Genomic DNA, 18,592 nt, shown 5'->3' with positions numbered 1-18,592 from the left:
TAGCACAGGAGAGTTACACAAAAGTATTTGCTCTATTGAATTTACAGACATATGACTAAAATCAAGGAGGGAAGGCAGTCTCTTGTCTTTTACAAAGAATGCACAATTCATAAAAAAACAGACTATGACAGAACCAATTAATCATGGACTAGATTTAACACTAATGTATAAGTAGTAAGGATCAGACAGGAATTTTCTCCAATCTCAGAAATGATCACTGCTTTCCTGCAACACACGTATGTGTTTGAGTGTCATTTTTTTAGTTCACTAAATAGCAGAACTAGAGAAGGTTAAGCTTTTCAGATGTTTTTTGTCCCACTTTAAGACACATTTACACTCTTTTCCCTCCATTTAGCCTTTCATATCTTTATACTCTGAGAAGCTGCTACTACAAATACCCCTTCATTACATTAGCTGTTATCCTATCTTTGCAACCCTTCCCTGTGGGCCTTATCAAACTTGAGACGCAACCTTTTCAGTTTCGAGGTCAATCAACTATCTAAATCCCTTCCAGCTAGCCACCACTCCTACAAAAATCCACAGAAGGGAAAAAAAAAAAAAGAGTTGATGTTTCTTCTATCTCCCCTGTATTAAAGTACTAAAAGCACTGAACAGCTGCCATCAAAGCTCTCCTCATACATGCTACCTTATAAAGTACGAGCAGCCCTTCCTTACAACTGTATGGATTACACATTCACAGTAAAAATAAAAATGTCATTGAACTGTCTGGACAGAAGGGGAAATGAAAAGAATGAGGCAAGATTTTGTCCCTTGTACGTATTACCCTGCAAATCCTCAAGGAGTACTTAACCAAAAGATTTACCCCCCTATTTCAGCCCCTTTTTTCTTTCCCCTAAAGATTAAGGGCCATGGAAAGAAGCCTTCAGAGTGTGGTCCTTTAAACACCCTTGAGCCAGGGAGGGACTGCACCTGGGCTTGGCTGTAAAGATGAAAAGAGTTCAGCAAGTCCCAGCTTTATTCCCCACGAGGTGGGTCTGAACAGCCATTAGCAGAGCGGGCCCCTCAAGTGTCTGAGCAAGAGAATAAACTCCGCTCAGCATTCATAAGCAGCCTTTCCCAAATAAAACCGCGAGCCCTGGCCCCGGTATCCTTACAACAGCTACAAGGATAAGGACAACAGTCTGGGTTGTTCATCGCTGCAGCCCTTGCTTCAGCTCTCCTCCGAGACCAAATACTGCACTTTGTATATTGGCACTTTTTCTTACTGTAATGAGACTTCCTTTAATGGGTACTTAGTTAATCGATGTGACCTGCCCACCAGGACTCAGTCCCACACAGTTCAACATAATTTCAGCTGAAGTCTATCGGTCTGCATGTGGAAAGTTTAGCCTATGTCTTCCTGAACGCACTACTCATCTTAACCACTCACCAGTTCAGCAAACCTAAAATCTCCACCAGGACTGCGAAGTGAAGAGAGTAATCTAAGCGTGGTACAGGGTAAGCCTCTCTTATCTATCCTAAGCGTATCCTAAGTACTCCTTCATCTGACGTGTCAATTCAAGACATGGATATTGCAGAAATTTTTTTCAATTAAAAACACTGAAAAATGTACTCAAATGGTGATACACTGCTTTAATTGTAAGTGGTCAAATATTTCAGACAAAAGCAAATGCAAGTACCTCTGACAAGTCTCTATCTAAATATTAAATTTCAACTTAATAAATATATTCAGAGAAGTTTGAAAAACATTGAGATCCCACTGGCAGATAGAACTCACTGCAGCTGTAATATTTCATCAAGTGTTGGATGGTTTGTGTCATTTGTGTGGAGAAAAGGAACATTTACTGTATCAGCAGATTCCTAAGTTTTCCAGCTCAGTTATTGACATGTGTAAAGGATATGATCATCAGTAAAAACAAAAAGTATACCAAAAAATTTGTGGGTCATCAATAATTGAGTTAAGCTATGCTGAATTTTTTATTATTAATCTATTAACGTGCTTTAAAGTTGGGGGTTTTATCCCCTAAGCAGACATTGATTAAAAACACACCCCTAAAAAAACCCAACAATCTCTAAACCTAGCTGTAATTTCAGTTTTTACAACAGCGTGTTTATAAAAACACATCAGTTGAAGAGCAGCTGCTCTTTAACAAAGAGCATTTCATCTGGCTTTAGCTCTCGGATGCAAAAAACTATTCAAACATGCTTTGTAGGGCAACAGTATTGCAAAAAGCATTTGTAGATCAACATTACAACAAAAAGCATTATTAAGGACCAAGAGCAAATTAAAGCTTTTAGATAGCCTTGACTTTCTTTGATACAATGGAACATATGAAAGTAGATCTGTGCTGGCTAAAGTGGATATGCATTTTTGCAGTAATGTTATTTCTCTTGCCAATTTCCTACTCCTTTTGAAGAATTTGGACAGTGGCTACTAAAACCAGTGCACGATATGTTGTCTGTTTCAAATGTTTTTCTTATAAAAGCTCATATATTCTTATCAAGAACATAGAGACGAATCTAGCAAAACAACAACTTTTTTTTTTTACTACTGTAAAATAGATGTTGATACGTTCTAGATATATTAGTAATTTTCTAGGAAAAAACTACACTTTTTACAAGCATGTACACTTTGGGAATATTTTTAAAAGGAAAAATACATGTGTTGTTTGAATGCTGTGTGAGTAACTTTAGAGAAGCTTTAAAACATATTCAATGCATTTAAAATGCTATATAAATCAACATTCAGGATGAAGGGTCAACAGGGGTTAAACTGTCTGTCCTTCTTGACTACATTCATAAATGTCTTTTCTAGCTGTACTTATAGAAGCAACTGCAGCGTAACTTGGATATTAAAAACCTCCAAGGAAACCAACAATAAAAGCTGCTAAGAATTTCACGAGGGTTTTTTTTTTTTCCCTTAGGTGTTAATTAAATGATCATTTAACACTAAAATGTAAACACAACATTTTCATCTACTGACAGCATAGCCTATTATAAATCCAAGGTAATAAACGTCCTGGTGTTAATACTCTGAACCAAGTTCCCACAACACACTAAGATGCCTTGTCGTGTCTAAGGTTAAGCATCTAGACACAAAACAAAGATTGTGCCTACTCGACTTCCAGTTCAATTTTCCCATCGCCCAGTGACCTAGGTAACACTTTGAGCAATAAAGAATAAATTTAATTTCTCCAGCATTTTGTGAGGATTAGAAACAATTGTTGGCCTGCAACGACTTTTTATCCTTGGATTCTTTCTCTTCCAGAGCATTCCCCCAGTTCTAAAAGAAAATTCTGAGGTTTAAGACACAGAACAAACAGAACTTTAAATTAGGCTTTTTTCAATCAGTTGGAACTGTTGGAGGGGAAGCAATCAACCTTTCTTTGGACTTTTCTCAGCTATTCAGTTACTTTAGGCTTTAATCTTTTACTCGCAGAAGAAAGCTACCATCATAGGGACAAGACTCTATACTTTCACGTTTTCCCTTGGCCTGATTTATTCCTCTTTTCTATTCTTTTTTTAATCAAGATGACACGGCTGCACTTAAATGTCCACTCTGTGCAAGCCGAGACTTACAGATGTCCTCTTTATAACATTTCACACCATGTTTCTGCACCACATAATAATGGCATTTCCTCCGACATGCCTTTTTACTTTTCATTACTTCCTTCACTGAGATTCAGTTTCCTACTTAACTCCTGCCTAAAAGGTTTCCTATATCACAATTTACCAAAGCTTTCAAGGTTAACCCTCCAGGAACAACCTAGGGACTGATTCAGACTGGACATGAATATGGTTACAGGTGACCCAAAACCAGTTAGTTTCATTTTCACATTAAAAAGCAATTATCTCAGTCCTCTGCTTTGACCGCTATCATGTCAACAAAAACACAGAGGATAATTATTTATGCTTGGGGCCAAACAGGTCAAGGTAACAAAGCCATAATTGCAAAAGTAGATCTCATTTACTCTGAACACCACCACATTATTTTAAAAGTGCTATGGCTTGAGTAAGTTAAGCAATTAATAATATGATTCATGTTTTCACATTAGACATATTTTAATATCAACACCTAATAGCATAAAAGATTTTGAATGCCACAGATATTTATGTTGGTCCAGAAGAATCGCCTTAAGCCATATTTTTGTTTGCTTGGTGTTTAACATGATTTTCAAATTAAGGTTAAAAGTGACTATAAACAGTTTTAGAGTGTTTGTTCTAATGAAAAATCAATAGTTATAAGTATCCCTACAGATGCCTTTCACTGAAATTAGTCAACTATATCACTTGGTAATACAGATTACATAAAGATTTAGTGATCTGCCCAGTAGCAGAATTAGCTTACAGCCCCAGAAGTCCATCCAATTTGCCATTTTATCCCACAGCAAAGGAAATACGGCTTGTAAAAAAAGACATGAAATTATGTTTTTATAATTAAAGAAATAAAGGCAAATTTAACTGCAATTTAAAGACACCTCCCAATTACCTCAAAATTAAAAATACAAGCATCCATCTTAAGAGCCATTTCACAGGAAAAAAGTTTGTTTCCAACTTTAAAAATCCCATACTATTACTTCAAGTAACAACGTTTAATCTGATTTCTGTGTATTTGGTACACCATTTTTTTCCTGCACAGCATCATGGCAGGTGCTGTGAAAATACAGAAGAAAGCATAGCTCAGGAAAAGCCTACAGATTAAGAGATTCTAAAACAAAGGGCAGGAAGAGTAACGTAGTGAAGTTTGAAGTCCAGTAATCGCACACAGTGATAATACATTTTACTTTTTTTTTTCTGACTACATTTCAAAAGTTCATTCTGGTTCCACCAACACTTTCACTCAGTTAAATCTAAGGCTGAATGTTTGCTGTTGCTAGGATATAACTACTGCAAGTTGTACATCAAATGCATATATATAATTCTTGTTTCTGTGCTCAAAAAATAAATCACCTTCTGAATTGTGCAAGTTTTTTGCAGCACTTCCAAAAATCTCTAAAAAGTCATCTTGCCATCTCTAACCCTACATAAGTAGGGCTTATGTCTGAAGCAAAGCTGCAGCGCTATTTTTTTGTTTTGCTCACAACATTGCAAAGGATGACCAAGTTTTCAATTTTGAAACATTATAGCAGAGAATGAGAATGGAAGGTAGAAGCAAGTGATGGTAGGACAAGAGAAAAGATGTACATGCAAGCCAAGTTGCATAAAGTATTCAAGCTCCTAATTCACTTTTCTCTCTAGATTAAAAAATGAGCAGGTGACAGAGAAGCAACAATCAGTTGTTATAATGTCTTACAAAAGTTATCTCCTAGATCTTCCATACAAGAAATGAATGCCAGAGATAAGGTATTACAAACCTAGCACAGAGGCAACAAGTTTTTAGTTACTTTAGTTTCTTCTTACAGGTAATGAACATCAACAAAAATTTTTAATACCTATTTTTAGATAGTCCTATCCTTATCTGTGGATTGTAATTATAGCAAAAATAAAATTCACAGAACTGACAGTGGACTTGCAGCATAGAGGACCAAATTCACTCTGAAAACACCCTAGACTGAGGCAATAAGACCTTGTATTAGTAACAATGCACCGACATAGCAAAGCTATGATAATGGTGTTTCCACACTGCAAGAAAGAGTAGTAATTACTCTTATGTATTAAATTAGGGATTTCTTTTTAGTTACTGGCTTACAATACCACAAAGTCAAAACATATACTATATGCAGTAGCTCTTCGTTAATAATAATAGTTTTGAAAGATACTTATCTTCTAAGAACTCTAGTCACTGTTCAAAAGTGATGCTAATAAAATAATTCTGGTAATAAAATACTAACTAATATTAGAATTGGTATGCTCTTAGCAACTTTTCTGTTCATGAGCCTATTATTTGTTTAGATAAAACAATTTAAACATTGTATTTGAACTAAACCACTGTGGTAGAAAACCACAAGAAGTCAACACTGGCAGGATGGACACAATGTGTGGAAGACACATTTGTTTCTTTATACCTCTAAAAAGGATAAGACTCAAATCTATCATACAAAAAAAATAATCAAGTTTCCTTGTGCAGGCTGCTAGAATGCCCCATAACAAATCATAAAAACTGAAACAAATTACTTTCTCGGGAAGGATCCAGCAACAAGGTGGCTTCACAATTCATGTTCCAATAAATCTTTAACTGCTGCACATCCAGCACACTCTTGCAACAAGGTGGAGCACACTAATGTTATTGCAGCACATACAACAGTGGAAACCTACCCATTACTCTTATCCAACAACAGATCTACTTGCAAAAGGAGAGAGGTTCACCGACATCGCCTTTTGAAAAGGGCAAACTCATTCTTGCTCCTAATTGGATTTTTAACATCTATAGCCACCTCTTTGCAGTTGGAGTAAAATTTCAGAGGCCTTGGTATAATAAGCATTTTTCTAATGAGCGATTTCTCCGGAGTTGTTAAAACCGATTCAGACTGAAGATCAATATCTTCTCTACAAAATCATGACTATAGTCTCACTTGCCATGATTACTGTTGAAAGGGATAGGACAAAACCATAAATTAAGCCTCAAATGCAGCTACCTTAACAATAAGGAGACCAGCACTTAGAGATACTTTCAAAGTCGCTGTTTCAGCATCTTACATATACTATCTTTTTTTTTTTTATTCCTATCTGATGATTTTTTTTTCTCTTGGCAAAGGTAAAAACAAAACAACACTCAGCAAAAGGGTATAAACGCAAATGATGCAAATCACAGGTTCTCCTGCAGCAGCTCAAAAGCCAGACCTTAGAGCCTCCTGGAGAACTTTCCTCCTCTGCATCAGCTGCCCGCAGCCTTCCCCACGCTGGGAGCGGGCAGCGGCACTCGGGGTAGCGGGCTGGATGAGTAATGATGTTGGTCCGACTGGACAACGGTAACCCTGGCAACTGTAACCTGCAATTCCTGCCTAACCATTGTGGGATTTATTGTGGCAGGGGCCAAAGAGGCCAAGAGTAAAATGAAGCAGAGAACTATGGTGTCTGACACATCTAGTACCACACACTTTAATCATAGCTGGCAGAAATTAATTCAGGAGGAATTTTTGCAAGGGCCCCCCATGCAGTGTATTTTGTTGTTGCTGTTGCTGCTGCTGCTGTTCTGGCCCAAAATATTTTTTTTCAAGGGTTTTTTTTTTTGATGTTTAGTATTTTTTCCTTTAATTATTAGCTGTTCAGAATTTTTTTTTAAAGTGACTAACAGACATCTCAAAACTGTTTATTAATCTGACTATATTAAGATTTTTTTCCTTTAGAGGAGAAACATCTTATTCACAATGTGTATCTTCTCAAGTACATGTATTAGAAGAGAAACATATCTAATATCGGACCACATCCACTAGAAAGATTGTTTTTTCAAAGCCAATATTGCCTAACTTACACAGTAAATATTGTTCAGTAAGGAAACTTAACCTCATTCCAAGCACAAGAAATGTAAATCAAAAAGGACAAGCTTTGTGCAACCTTTAAATGCCACTGATTAATAAAGGTATCTTTTAAAACTGAATTTTCAAACAGCTTTGGGTCCAGCACTTGGTATCCTGCAGCAAACGGCAATCGATGAACTGTGATCTAACCAGCCAAAGTAAGCAGTCAAAATCTATTTGCCTCAGATAAGCACTCACTAGGCTCTAGGAGTTCTCTCTACTAAGGTACCATCGCCAATGCCAGACAAGTTAGTGTGAGCGGGCATACAGGTCACTGAAAACAACACATCCCCTTCTCACAGGAAAACCACTTGCTGAACAAGGGCTTATATTACCCCAGGGGATTTACAACAGCACCTTTATTTTAAACAGTATTGGATCAAAACAGAGGTTCATGTACAGTTTGCTTTGAAAGATACCTTGCAAGGTAAGATTAATATACCCTACAGTGCTACTCATACTATTTTTAACATTAACTACTTCCTATTGAAATATTTATGTCAAAACACCTTTGCAGATAACTCTTAATGGGAAAATCAGTTTCTCCATTTTTAACTAGTTCCAGGAGCTTTCTTGGAAGGCTGCTAGATCTGAAAGAAAGTAACCTGAAAAATAATTCATTTAATTACCTTTGGAAATCAAGTGTCTTTAGACACAGAAAATAATGCACTGTCTCTTTTAAATTCTCAACCTATAGCTTTCCTTTACTTACACTTCCCATCTGTCAACAAGTGCTTGTAATTTTATTACACTGTCCTGTAGTTTATGCAGAGTTGGTATTATTTTACAGAGTTCTGTTAATGGACTGGATAAATGATAATGCTATTTAAACTAGTCTCCTGCTCCAGCAAACACAGCTGCAACTGTACTACTATTTCTAGGCAAACATCTTGACCTGAACACGCAGTGCTCTCAACCCGTCCAAAGAGAAATTGGAGCAGACAGCAAAGGGAAAGCATAGCTGTCCGCTGGCGGCAACCAACTGTGTCTAATCATAATTCATATACAGTATACCCTCTTTCTTTTATATTGCATTTAGGCTACACAACAGGCATATGTGCTTCTTCACCTGGCATCTCATTTACAGCCAAGGGTCAAATGGTAATTATTATTCACAGAAGCTCAATAGTATGTTGAAAACCCTCAGTACACGCACTGTTTGATTAGCTGTTAAATGCCAAAAATAAATACTAAAACCAAAGCATATTATACATTTTATTGATCATGTTTAGAGAACTTTAATTCTCCTTAGAAATATATATATTTGGATATAAATACATATAAATATATACAATGATACATGTAAAAAAACCAAATCATTTCATGCTCTTCATAGTGATCAAGCTACATATAATCTGAAAACTGACCAAGAACATTTAACTAGCATCAATCCCTTTGTTGACCTGATATTTTTTCAATTACAAATTTAGTGTTAAGCGACTCTAGATTTTCAGTATCGCTCGTATTTTCTTTTAAACATGAATACATTATAACCAGACATTCACTTTCATGGTCTGATCAACAATAACCCTTAGGCAGAGGAAATTTAATACTGTGAAGCCAGTGATCTCTTACTTTCCACCATATACGCTCTGAGCAGTTGTGTGCTTTATGTCAAAGGATATTATAGATTTAAGACTAGCATTATCAAATATACAATTCTGAATTAAATAGATTCAAGTATGGTTTTGCCTGAAGTGTGCGTCCATTTTTTGCCTGCAAATTACGGCTCATTTCTATTTTATATGAATTTAGGTAACAACCATTATACTATAGGTGGAATAATAAAATGGTCATAAATCCCTTTCATTTTCCTTCCTGATGGAAGTAATATCTTTATCATGGCTGATGGAAATTATAAAAGAGACTCAACTGTTAATATATAAAACCACCTATGAATATATTATAATATTATAGCACAATAAAATATTTTTGTTTGTCAGAACTAAAGCCTTCAGGAGCTTTCTGGCCTAGTAATTTAACAACTCATTGCATCTACAGGGAAGTTCTGCAAACAAAACATATATCTAAAGCAAAGGAAAGAAACAAAAATACACAGAACTAAATGTTTACACTAATAGAGTAATTTTCAGTTTACCATTTCGTATCACTATGAGAGGAGAAAAAAAGAACTATTATTTCACAGTATTAAAACAGAAATCAACTCCTAAAAATAAAAGCTTCATTATACCATTTGTTCTCAAGAATATTTCCATATACCAAAGTGGAAACAAATCAGAGGAACCCCACCTTCCTCCACCTTCTCTCTTTCCCCCCCCCCCCAAGCACACAAGGGGTGAAACTCAATAAAATCAGCAATTTCAACAGCAAAAATCTCATCTGAAGCCTAAAGAAATGTGTCAAATACGTATCTAATTAAAACAGGGCTGAATTTGTACAACCTTTTCAGAGCCTACTTAAGCATGTCACGTTGTATCCCTTCCATCCCACATACTGTAACTTAAAGGTACCTTAAAATTTATTTTGTTACAATAACCTATCATGTTGATAAATACAGAAATCAGTATCTAAACTTCATTCCACGTTTTTACTGCAACAGAAATAAGTGGATGCATAAAAGGGCCAATGGGTCAAAACATTAATTTAAAAATATTGCCAAGAGTAAAACATTATCAAACCAAAGAATACAATCAAAACAAAAACTCATTACCCAATTTGATATAGTTTTTATTTACGATAAAACATTTCATAGTTTTTTTTCTTCCCAGAGTTTAAGTTACTACCTTTGTTTTCTTTGTGAGGGGACACAGGAGAGACTTCTCCACAGACCTACCATTTGCCAGCACTATGATTTTTCTGGTCAAGTGTGTACAGCCACAAAAACAGAACATCACAAAACCAAAGTGTTTACACAGTGCTATATCTCTGGGTCAGAATCTCCACAGGCATTTTTTATTTCTTTTAACATAGAAACCAAAAAACAAACAGGAGAAAAGGAAAGCCAAAGTATTCTTTCAGCAAAACTTCATTACAGAAGTGGGAATGGATGAAACAATATTTTGTCTCATACAACTATCAGTATCTAACCTAGATTTAAAAAAAAAATCTTGCAAAGCAGTCAAAGTATTCGGCTTAAACAAAACATCAATGTTCCTAGATGCATTTTAGCTCTGTTTGAGGCAAAAGACAAAAAACTTAATGCAAGGCAGAGTAACAGACCAATTCCAAATTTTCCAGAACAATAGTTATTGGGTCGTGCCTACTTACAGCCTGTATAACTTCGGTGTCCCCAGAAAGAGCAGTTCAGAAAGCAACTGGAGGTTATTTCTGTTTAGGCGCCTTTAGAAAGAAAAAGAAAAAGTTGTGTTAAATTACAAGTGCTACAGCAATGCAATGCAACCACTTTGAGCAGGCATCCCAGTGCTGTAACAAGCTGATTTTAAAGACCAGAAAGGCTATGCAAGGCTGGTCCATTAGCGGAGACATGGTCCAGAAGTAAATTTACCATGGACTAATTACATTTTCTGGTTTCCCCAACAGACTATATTACCTATTTTATGAAAGATTTTGAATCTCTGTAGTGTGAATCAATCACTAAGTCAGGACTCTATCCTGCATAAACAACCAGAAAACTAAAAATACAAAATTAGCAGTGTAACGTCAATTCCCCACCAACTCTGTGTTCCTCTTAGTATAATGAAGCAGATAGACATTTTGTGACCATGAAAAAGTTCAAGGGAACATGTATCAAATGCATACACTTAGTTCAGTAATGAGGTAATGTATCTAAAAATCCGTATAACCTATTTAAATAAAAAAGCAAAGGAAGGTGTTAGAGAAACTCTGATCAAGTGAAAGTCAGAAGAATCAAAAAGTCCCAGTATATTTGGCATTAGAGGGGTATTTTGCATACAGGTTTTTTTTCTACAGTTGTAAAGATACACCAAAAGGAAGTTAAATTAAAAAAAATCACCATCAGTTCTACATAAGACAGTACAAAAGAAAAACTGCAACTGGAATCTGGAAGGTACCCATTTGTCTATGAAGTTTCTCACTGAACATGCTGACCAGGGTCAAAACTGCTTAGTTTGAGGTGACAAGTTCAAAGCCCACCCTCTTATAGCCATAGGCAACAGAACAACCACTAGCCAAGACAAATATATTCCATCTTCATGACATTCTTTTTAAACATACAATGCATATTATTCTTTCTAATGTGTATAAGTGATGGCCCTGGCGCATACAGTTGCACCAGTCATAAATTCAAGCTCAAAACAGGTTTTTGGTTGGTTTTAAGCCATGCACCATACATGCCACCTGCCATTCAAGCAAGGCAACATACTGAAAAAAATGTTTTGTCCCATCAGCCTCATCACAAGTCACAGTTTGCAAGGCACGGTGCTTCTCAATACAGTAATTCAAGGCATTCCTGGACACCAGACTGCACGGTATTATCCAATATTTATTTTATCCTTACAGTGGTTACGTTACACATGTCAATAGACTGCTACCAAGACATTCCACAAGGTTAAACAAAGATATTGGACAGAAGTTTTGCAAAATTAAGTTTTAGAATTTCATAAAGCTTCAGAATTTCTTGTTTGTTAGTCTTAGGGCTGAATTCAAACAATTAAGCTTGTTTAGCCTCTCAGGGCTCATTTTTCACAAACATTGTTCCATCTAAAGGTCTTTCCAATTTAAAGGTTTTTCCATAAATTCACATATAGATACTCACACTAACACACTCAAGATCCAGTTTTACATAGCTCCATGGCTTAGTTCACTTAGTTATTGCTCTCTTGAAGTTCAATGTGACTACTGATGAGAGCAAAATAATCTTTAGAAATATTCTTACATACCCACAGGTTTGCTCCCACATTTCAAACCATAAGCAAGTAGTCAGCTTTTTGAGATCTAGATATCCATATTTCTCCATTTTTAATGTCAGGTTCCTTTTTTGTTAGCCAAGCACCAGAAATCCTAATTTCTTTAAGCAGAAGAAATTTAAATTACACATTTAGAAGCTTAAAAGAGAATTTGGAGTGAAAGAGAGAGATCCTGAAAAGGAAGGACTACAGTACTGGGATAAGTGAGATGACTGGAGATGCAGTTTAGTAAGAAATGCAGTTTAGTAAGAAATAGAAGAAAATGCTTAACTCCAGCAACAAAAAAAAAAAAAATCTGAATTGTGATCTTGCAAGTCATATTTCCAAATCAGTAGAAAGAAAGTTTTCAATATAAAGGAAAGATAGAGCTATAAAGAAGTTAATGACTAGCAGAAGACTTCTGATTTGAACATTGCTTAAAAAGAAAACCTTACCTACGTAAAAACAAGAAAGTGATGTATTTTAGTGTTTGTGGATCTACTGCATTTTCAAAATAAGGTCATTTAAAAATAGACAGTTTCTTACCTTTAGTAAATTTATGTATAAAAGTATATACTAAGACTACAAAACTGAACTAGGAAGAAAATTATTTCAAAGTAACAGTTACATTTGTGATCAGAAAAGGATAACGTGAAAATGGAATTCTTAGACACTGAACCTGAACAAATCATTAAATAAAGAGAAATAAAATTCATTCATCCCTTCTCTTTGCTAAATAGATAATTCAGACTTAAACCTCTAAGTTCATGATTACAGATCAAAAAGTACATGGGAAAACATGCAGGGTAAAGATTTTGGGAAGTTAGTCTCTAATCAGAAGCTATTCAGGACAAGAATTTCTGTTGATATTTTTCAAGGACTCTATTAGGTTCAAATACTAGACAATAATGGCAAGCTGTAACAATGGGGCAATGAAATCACTCAGTATCTGTATTTTTGTAGAAGTTCCATATAATACAAAAAAGGTACTATACTACAATGACATAATATTAACTGATGATAAAGCTTTTTCTTCAGGCAGGTTGCCTTTCACTAAATGCAACAACAGTCTCACAAGGACACACTTAGCACCACTTTAGAAGGATACTTCACAGGCAAAATAATTGTGCTAGTACATAACTTTCTATACAAGCAGTTAACACCTTAGGTCAGGAGTTTCTGTTACTATTCTGTAGTTCACATGGCCCACACAATTGAGCATACTGCTGACATACTGATGCATGTGCTGCTGTACAGACTTTAAAATCTAAGTTATAGACAATAAATCAAGTTCATGAATTAACCTAACAATAAATAGCACCACCCGCATGACTCAGTTTCCACCAAGTGAGTTTGGCACTTAGAATTAGTGTTTCAATCTACATTTTTACTTTGCCTTTCACAAAATTAAAAGATTTGTTCTTTGAGCAGTATGTGAATTGAGGGAATGCACAAGTTAAATAAATTACTGATCTTTAATGAATCCTGTATTTTGTAGCTTCTACTTTGAATAACTTCATCCCACTCATTGGAGTTTCTTTTAGAACTAAGCTTTTTCTACCAAAAATCTGACCATTCCTTATCGCCTGTGCCTAAGGATATCAAACATTACTAATTTTCATGAAAGCAATAATGGGAAATATGTCGTTTATCATACTTCAGAAAGAGGCTTCAGCTACTCTTTATATCTAACAAGTTATAACAGAAGCTTTCAAAGGGGTCAATTTGCTGTTCTTAAGTCTCCTACAAGGAGATTTTATGAACTGGACTGCACTGAAATTAATTTTTCAAGACTACAATAGATAATTCCGTTTAAAAAAATGCTATGAATTCACACATAAGTGAATGTGAAAAATGATGCAGAACAAATCTGGAATACACAGACTGGTATCACAGTACACAACAGCTTCCAGTTCAACAGTCACTATGAAGAGTTTTCAATCTTTGAGACAGAGCCACACAAGGAGTCCAGAAAACACATTCCTATTTTAAAACGGTTCACTAATATACATGGTTCTCCAACAGTTCCACTTTTTTAGGTGACCTCATGCTTAATTTTGTCTGAAATAACAATACCTACCCAGAACACACAGACATAATGGAACAAGAGTGAGACAGGCATGATCCCCTTTCTCCCTGGAGCTGAAACCAGAGGTAAGCACAGATGGATCACAGAATCCATGACCATAGATTGCAAACAACTACAGCTACTGCAGAGTAAAAACAACCAGAAAAACTCCACCACATTTTCTTTCAATGCATGTTGGCAGAGACCTCACCGCAGCTAGCTAGCAGACAGCATTTCCCCTGGGACAATGTGAGAATAGAAATTTCAGTTGCATCAACTGAACTGCTCTCCCAGAACTGACATGAAGTTCAAGGTGAAGCACTGAAGAAACAGTGGTGAGATATTCCATACTGCTACCGTTCAGTTTCCCAACTGAGCTAGTAAAATTTGTGTTTCTCAAGCAAAGGCAGAGAGCTCAGAAGAGATGAAGCGTTAGTGGTGTAAGCAACACAAAATGTACTGGAGAATCTCTTCTAACATTGCAGTACCTTGGACTGTAAAGTTCCTTGGTACTGGCCAGAAATAAAGGGATGAGAGACCAACATCATATAATTCTTTCAATTTAACAAAACTGAGGCACAGTTGCAATTAAAATATATGTAACTTCTTTTTGTTCTATTACTGAATGCATCTTTAGGAAGAGATTGGGCAAATTGACAGACTGGCACAGGTAAATTTTTGAGCTCTTCATGATGAATTCAAGCAAAGTCCACATACTACCTAAAGTACACAAAGTATTTTAAATACTTCAGCTTAAAGCTCCCACAGCTCAGCCTTGTAAACACAGTAAAGACTAGAAAAGCATCTTAAAAGCAAAGTGATGGAAGAAGTATATAGAAATATCAATTTAAGGACAAAGAAGGAAAATCTTTGACAGATGGGCAGGTGAAAATACTCTTTAAAGAAAGCTCGATACCAATAGGCAGATAAAAAGTAGGTACAGACAAGCAACAGGTTGCAGTGTGAAGCAGAGAACAGTAAGGTAAGCAAAAAAATTAGCTTGATTTGAGTTACTAGTTCTAGAGAACAGGCTAGCTTTGTATAAATGGGTGCATATCTGGGTTTTACTTCGAATCATAGAATCATAGAATAGTCTGGGTTGGAAGGGACCTTTAAAGGTCATCTAGTCCAACCCCCCTGCCGTGGGCAGGGACATCTTCAACTAGATCAGGTTGCTCAGAGCCCCGGCCAACCTGACCTTGAAGGTTTCCAGGGATGGGGCATCCACCACCTCTCTGGGCAACCAGTTCCAGTGTTTCACCACCCTCAGCGTAAAAAATTTCTTCCTTATAGCTAGTCTGAATCTAACCCCCTTTAGTTTAAAGCCATTCCCCCTTGTCCTGTCGCAACAGGCCCTGCTCAAAAGTCTGCCGCCATCTTTTTTATAAGCCCCCTTTAAGTACCAATAGGCTACAATAAGATCTCCCCGGAGCCTTCTCTTCTCCAGGCTGAACAACCCCAACTCTCTCAGCCTTTCTTCACAGGAGAGCTGTTCCATCCCCCTGATCATTTTCATGGCCCTCTTCTGGACCCGCTCCAGCAGGTCCGTGTCTTTCTTATGCTGAGGGCTCCAGAGCTGGACGCAGTACTCCAGGTGGGGTCTCTCCAGGGCAGAGTTGAGGGGCAGAATCACCTCCCTCGACCTGCTGGCCACGCTTCTTTTGATGCAGCCCAGGATACGATTGGCCTTCTGGGCTGCGAGCGCGCATTGCTGGCTCATGTCCAGTTTTTCTTCCACCAGTACCCCCAAGTCCTTCTCGGCAGGGCTGCTCTCAATCCCTTCATCCCCCAGCCTGGATTGATAACGGGGGTTGCCCCGACCCAGGTGCAGGACCCTGCACTTGGCCTTGCTGAACCTCATGAGGTTCACATGGGCCCACTTCTCCAGCTTGTCCAGGTCCCTCTGGATGGCATCCCGTCCCTCTGGCATGTCGACCGCACCACTCAGCTTGGTGTCATCTGCAAACTTGCTGAGGGTGCACTCAATCCCACTGTCCATGTCATTGATGAAGATATTAAACAGCACTGGTCCCAGTACAGACTCCTGCGGGACACCACTTGTCACCAATCTCCATCTGGACATTAAGCCATTGACCACTACCCTCTGGATGCGACCATCCAACCAATTCCTCACCCACGGGACAGTCCACCCATCAAATCCATACCTCTCCAGTCTAGAGAGAAGGATGTTGTGGGGGACCGTGTCAAAGGCCTTACAGAGGTCCAGATAGACGACATCTGTAGCTCTTCCCATGTCCACTGATGTAGTCACTCCATCACAGAAGGCTTGTCTTCTGCATGCAGCCAGAAGATATGTAGGGGATGACAGAGTTAGAGTAAACTGCGGGGAGAGCACATTACGTTCCCAGTGACACATATCCTAACCCACTGAAGTCTGGTCATGCCACCAATCCATTCTGACGTCTCTTCTCAAGTTTTCATGCCACAATAACTGTGATCCAATATCAATCATGCATGGGGGAGGAAGGGAGGGAAAAAAAAAAAAAAAAATCTTAATTACACTGTCTGCAATGTAATCATCTGCAATTGCTATAATTCACAAGCAGGTCTGTATTTGTTTCCCAGACTTGTTACAACCTTCACTGTAACTTGCTTCCGATTCCATTGTAATCAACTACATACAGCCAAAGAAGCTGTATGAGACTGCACAGTCTCTCTGAGGAACAAAATCTGAGTTGTTCCAGTGCTTGACTGTCCTCATGGTGAAGAAGTTCTGCCCTTATATCCAGTCATAACCTCTCATTTCAGTTTATGCTTGTTGTCTCACCACAGCGATGAGCCTGGCTTGAGCTTTTTGATAACCACCTCACAGGTACCGGAAGGCTGCTATTTTGTCCCTCACGAGTCGTCTTCCAGTGGGTTTTAGTTCAAGTAGATGCAATTCTAGTCATAGGCCCCCTAAAATAACAGAAGCCCTCAAAGATAACTTGAGAACTGATTGAAGTTAAAAGCTGTTCCAAGTAAATTATAAATCAGCTGTACTCTTTAATTAGAAACAGCCTATCCCATTGGGTGCATAGAGACTGAGAGCCTTCTGAAACTCTAAATACAAGGCACAGATGCATTTTATTCTACCACCATTGCTTCAGGAAGAAGGTTAGAAGACTTCCAACTCACACAAAGTTAGTGACAGCAGAAGTCATTATTTTTCATTCCTCCTTCGAAGTTAGCTGAGAGAAATGCACTATCTGCGCATAGTAACACACAGTACTGTATAGCTTCGAAACTGTACTCATCAAAGGAGCACATCCACACCTACTGTTTGTCAGCAGAAGCCATTACTATCACACCCATTTAAAAATACCATGTAACATCTTTTCACTGAAGCTCATTTGCAAAATATGCATAAACTTTAAAAACACAACATTTTTTCATTAAATTTCAATTTTAAATTAAAGGACATGTCAGTAAACAAACCGCCAAGTGTTCATGCAACAGCACGTTCTACTCACAATGACTGAGCCCACCAGGCTCTTCAAGTAGTTCCAACAGGTTACAGGCATATGCATCTGCTGGGAAGGTCTAATATCAGTTCAGGCTTTATGAGCTCAGGAAATACAGAACCAACCCACAAAATTACCCAAGCATCTTAAAACAGAAAGCTAGTGGTACAGCACCCAAATCATCTCCATGGACTGGTTTAACCATTAGGTCCTAAAAACCTGACCCTAGATATATAGGGTCAGAATAATAGACATCAGAATAAGTGACGCCTATTTCCTCACCAGAGAATTTTATATAGAGCTTGACTTAGGCTTATGTCTGCAAGGAAGGCACGCCTTATTACTTTTCTACAAAAAATGTGTTGCTATATCTGCCAGAGGCAGAGAACATCTATGCATCCGTGTCCAAAGCCACAATCTACCGAACTTCAACACATCTGGCAACTGCTGTCTGTGAATGTGACTTGCATGAACATGTCATCAAGTGAGAAGAAGGCCCAAGAACTAAGAGCTAAGCAAAAGATTGTGCCAGTTTTTCCATTAAGAATTCTCTGCAAAGACCTTCTCGTCTTTAGTCAAACTACTCATAATCTCATTAAACCTAGCAATATCAAGTTTACTGACCACATGAATAAAAATTGGAATCTGAGACGTTCAGGGGCTGATCTTACAGTATTTGGATGCCTAAGTCAAAATTTTCCCCAGGTCAAGAAACACTTAATCAGACTCCATTTTCCAGGCTAAATAGTGATTACCTAAGATAGACATCTAAGTTAGTTTCAATTTAATATCAAATACCAATTAGATATTTGTTTT

At 37.4% G+C, this 18,592-nt stretch overlaps 1 protein-coding gene across 5 annotated transcripts in view; it reads right to left on the bottom strand.

The window, feature by feature from the left end:
* Positions 1-18,592, bottom strand: part of SLIT2 (slit guidance ligand 2) — a 275,349-nt gene that overhangs the window by 241,931 nt on the left and 14,826 nt on the right. For all 5 annotated transcript variants that reach the window (XM_076336013.1, XM_076336014.1, XM_076336015.1 and 2 more), the window contains exon 4: positions 10,647-10,718. In XM_076336013.1, coding sequence (XP_076192128.1) covers positions 10,647-10,718 — 72 coding nt within the window. The remainder of the gene's footprint in view (positions 1-10,646; positions 10,719-18,592) is intronic.

This window comes from Aptenodytes patagonicus, chromosome 4 (genome assembly GCF_965638725.1).
Source record: "Aptenodytes patagonicus chromosome 4, bAptPat1.pri.cur, whole genome shotgun sequence".
Classification (NCBI taxonomy): Eukaryota; Metazoa; Chordata; class Aves; order Sphenisciformes; family Spheniscidae; genus Aptenodytes; species Aptenodytes patagonicus.
The sequence above is the reverse complement of the archived record's forward strand: the minus strand, read 5'-3'. Positions and strand labels throughout refer to the sequence as shown.